At 36.5% G+C, this 3,366-nt stretch overlaps 1 protein-coding gene across 1 annotated transcript; it reads left to right on the forward strand.

Annotated features, from left to right (window-relative positions):
• Positions 1-1,143: 1,143 nt before the first annotated feature.
• LOC110916414 (glycine-rich cell wall structural protein 2) lies at positions 1,144-2,101 on the forward strand. Its single transcript, XM_022161158.2, has one exon. The coding sequence runs from the start codon at positions 1,144-1,146 to the stop codon at positions 1,954-1,956; it is 813 nt and encodes a 270-aa protein (XP_022016850.2). The 3' UTR covers positions 1,957-2,101.
• Positions 2,102-3,366: the final 1,265 nt, after the last annotated feature.

Consider the following 3,366-nt stretch of genomic DNA (forward strand, 5'->3'; position numbering starts at 1 on the left):
ATAGGGGGTGTGAAAATAAGATATAGGGTATGTGTAAATAAGAGGGCCCTTATTTTTTTTCTTTAGTTAAGTTGGTAGAAAGACTAAACTGCCCTTGATTGATTAGAGACCTAACTAAAATTTTTAACCAGTTTAGAGCTAAAGGACATAGCGTGTAATGAGTTTTCAAATAAAGGATTGTGACTCTAATTATTGAAATTAAAAACTATTCATTGCAACCCGCTACAAACATAAAAGACGAAATCTGTAATTTACCCATTAAATTATTATAAGTTTTGTCTGTCTTTTGTTAATAAAAACATATATAGTATTTATTATGTATAGTATATTATTTCTAATTTGATTTATTTGCATCAACACGATTTGGATTCTAATTTGAATTTAATTTCAGAAACATCCCTTCGAATAACCTGAAAACCAATGGACATACCAAATGTATTTAAACCGTGATTTATTTAATTAGGGTAGAGTTATGTTCAAATGTACCATACGATATTTAACGAATGTTCTCATCTTTTAAGTTCAAATGTACCATACGATATTTAACGAATGTTCTCATCTTTTAAACATAGCCCTTAGTATTATGTTTTATCAATCCAAAAAATTAGAAAGCAATTTAAAGAACGTAATTACTTTTGGTTATCGTAAATATTAAAACATGGTCAATTTTAGGGTTTGCTTAGCATTATGGTCAAAAGTGCAAGTATCAACATATCATATATTATGATTAAATAAAAACGTCTTCAAAAAGAAATTACGAGAACCCTCAATTAACGTTTACTTCACCTATATATATCTCTATCTTCTTAACCTTAACTTCACCCAACTCAATCACAACACAAAAAATGGATAAAAGTTCAGCTGTTTTCTCTGCAATCCTGCTTCTCGTATTCGTTATTGCTATCTCAGGTGCTCAAACATATAATGTGTCATAATATATGGAGATCTTGCACTTAAAGAATAGCGGCAATATAACATGTAGCATGTTGTTACTTTATATAAGTCATTAGCTATATATAAAGGTTCTATTGCAAGATGATGGGGCTGATATTGTTAAACTAATTGACAAGTTTAATATATGAATTAAGTTTAATATATGAGTTAAGCTATTTGGTTGTATTAATTTAAAGTATGTGAACAGATATGGCAATAAGGGTGAATGGACTATGTGAAAAGATGAGCAAAATGTATTCGGGAAACTGCTACGGCAAGCAGTGCGATGACAAGTGTAAAGAGTGGGAGCACGCAGCCCATGGAGCTTGTCACTCCCGTGAAGGGAAGACTAATTGCTACTGCTATTATGAGGACTGTGCCAAGGCACCGCCTAGTGGAAAAGACGGTGCAGGTGGTGGTAGTGGCAAAGGGGACGGTGGTGGAAAAGGAGCTGGTGGTGGTAGTGGAAAAGGTGACGAAGGTGGCAAAGGAGCTGGTGGTGGAAGTGGTTCAGGTGGTAGTGGAAAAGGTGATGGAAATGGTAAAGGGGAGGGTGGTGGTAGTGGCAAAGGGGAGGGTGGTGGAAGTGGAAAAGGGGACGGTGGTGGCAAAGGAGCTGGTGGAGGAAGTGGAAAAAGTGGTAGTGGAAAAGGTGATGGAAGTGGTAAAGGAGATGGTGGTAGTAGTGGAAAAGGTGATGGAGGTGGCAAAGGAGCGGGTGGTGGAAGTGGTTCAGGTGGTAGTGGAAAAGGTGATGGAAGTGGTAAAGGAGATGGTGGTGCCAAAGGCGACAGTGGTGGAAGTGGAAAAGGCAGTGGTGGTGGCAGCGGTGGTGGTGGTGGGGGTAGTAGTGGCAAAGGCGATGGAGGTGGAAGTGGAAAAGGCGACAGTGGTGGAGGCAGCGGGGCGGGCGGTGGTGGTGGTTCAGGAGGTGGAAGTGGAAGTGGAAGTGGAAAAGGTGACGGTGGTGGGAAAGGAGGCCCTGGTGGAGGAGATAATCCGTGTAAGCATATTGTTGATTAGAGGATAAAGATTTAAGCCAATAAATCCTTGAACATGGTTATGAATAAAGAGAGGATGCTGTCTGCTTTTTACTAAATGTATTCACCGTTACTTCAAATTGTAACAACTTAGAGCATTCTCGCATTTGCAATGATACAGACCCATAAAACACGTCAATTTAGCTGTCATATCAGATTTCAAACATTATTTAAAAAACATTCTTTTTTCTATAAAATTAAATCCTTTCTCAAATCTTTTTTTATATAAAAAGGTATTAAAATAATATTGTTTATGTGTGTGGAGCCCACTCTTACGTATGAGACGGGCTTGGAATTCCGGACGAGGACGACATATGCGGACGAGCTCCACAACGGGGAAGGTTTGGAATGGGAGGGTCTGGCATTCTGGACGAGTGCCACATAGGCCGCGTCGTGGGTGCTCTTATATATATATATATATATATATATATATATATATATATATATGAATCACAAGCATGAATAAGTGTACGTTTCAATGAATAGACACAATAAGTGAATACTCATGAATGAATTTAACTGATATTAGGGTAAAAGAAATTACAAAGTTAACTAACCTAACTCTACACTCTAAACAAAAACCCTTGATTATTGATCAACACCCTTCACCCTGTAAATCATATTATCAACCGTTTGAACTTGATATGTATTTGAAAACATTTTCATAAAATGTCGTTTTTCACACTTACAAGTTACAAGATCATGCTATATATTGTATTGCATTATGACACCCAAGTTGTTCCGAGGATAGCCACGATTTATCATTGGCAAAAATTGATGTGACACAGATCGTAGTGGGGTCTTGAATTCATGGCGTCGCAAACATGTTTTTATAGATATGGAGGCGTATGAATTAATTCTAATTAATGCATATGAATTTATTAGTTATTTCAACCCCATGATGATATGTCATGACATGTATGAATAATTATTTCGTATGATTTGTTTTTTGCCATCACGAAACAACTTTTTCTTAATTACCCCCTATACGTTCACTAGACAAAGTTTGTTAAGGCGTACCTTTTGATTTCATCTACACCAGGTTATCATACTATTAGACTATTGGGGATGAGACATGCAATAATAGAGTTTAAAGATGACGTGTATTTAATAAATTTGATAAGTTGGATTTTGTAGTTGTGTCGAATTATTTAATGTTTGGTCATTTATGGAAGCTGTTTCTAATATGACTATATATAAAAGACCCATCAACCCCACTTTCGAACAAACGCCGTCATTTATGTCCTCGGCCATCACCCATTTCCTAACAATAAACATCCATAATGTTTGTATACAAATAAAGTATGTTTGGCATGAATGTTTTAGAAACTTCTAGCTTTAAGCTTTTAAGAAAAAAACTTACTCACTAAAAACCATTGTTTGGTTGAAGGAG

Source organism: Helianthus annuus, chromosome 16 (genome assembly GCF_002127325.2).
Source record: "Helianthus annuus cultivar XRQ/B chromosome 16, HanXRQr2.0-SUNRISE, whole genome shotgun sequence".
In the NCBI taxonomy this organism is placed as follows: domain Eukaryota; kingdom Viridiplantae; phylum Streptophyta; class Magnoliopsida; order Asterales; family Asteraceae; genus Helianthus; species Helianthus annuus.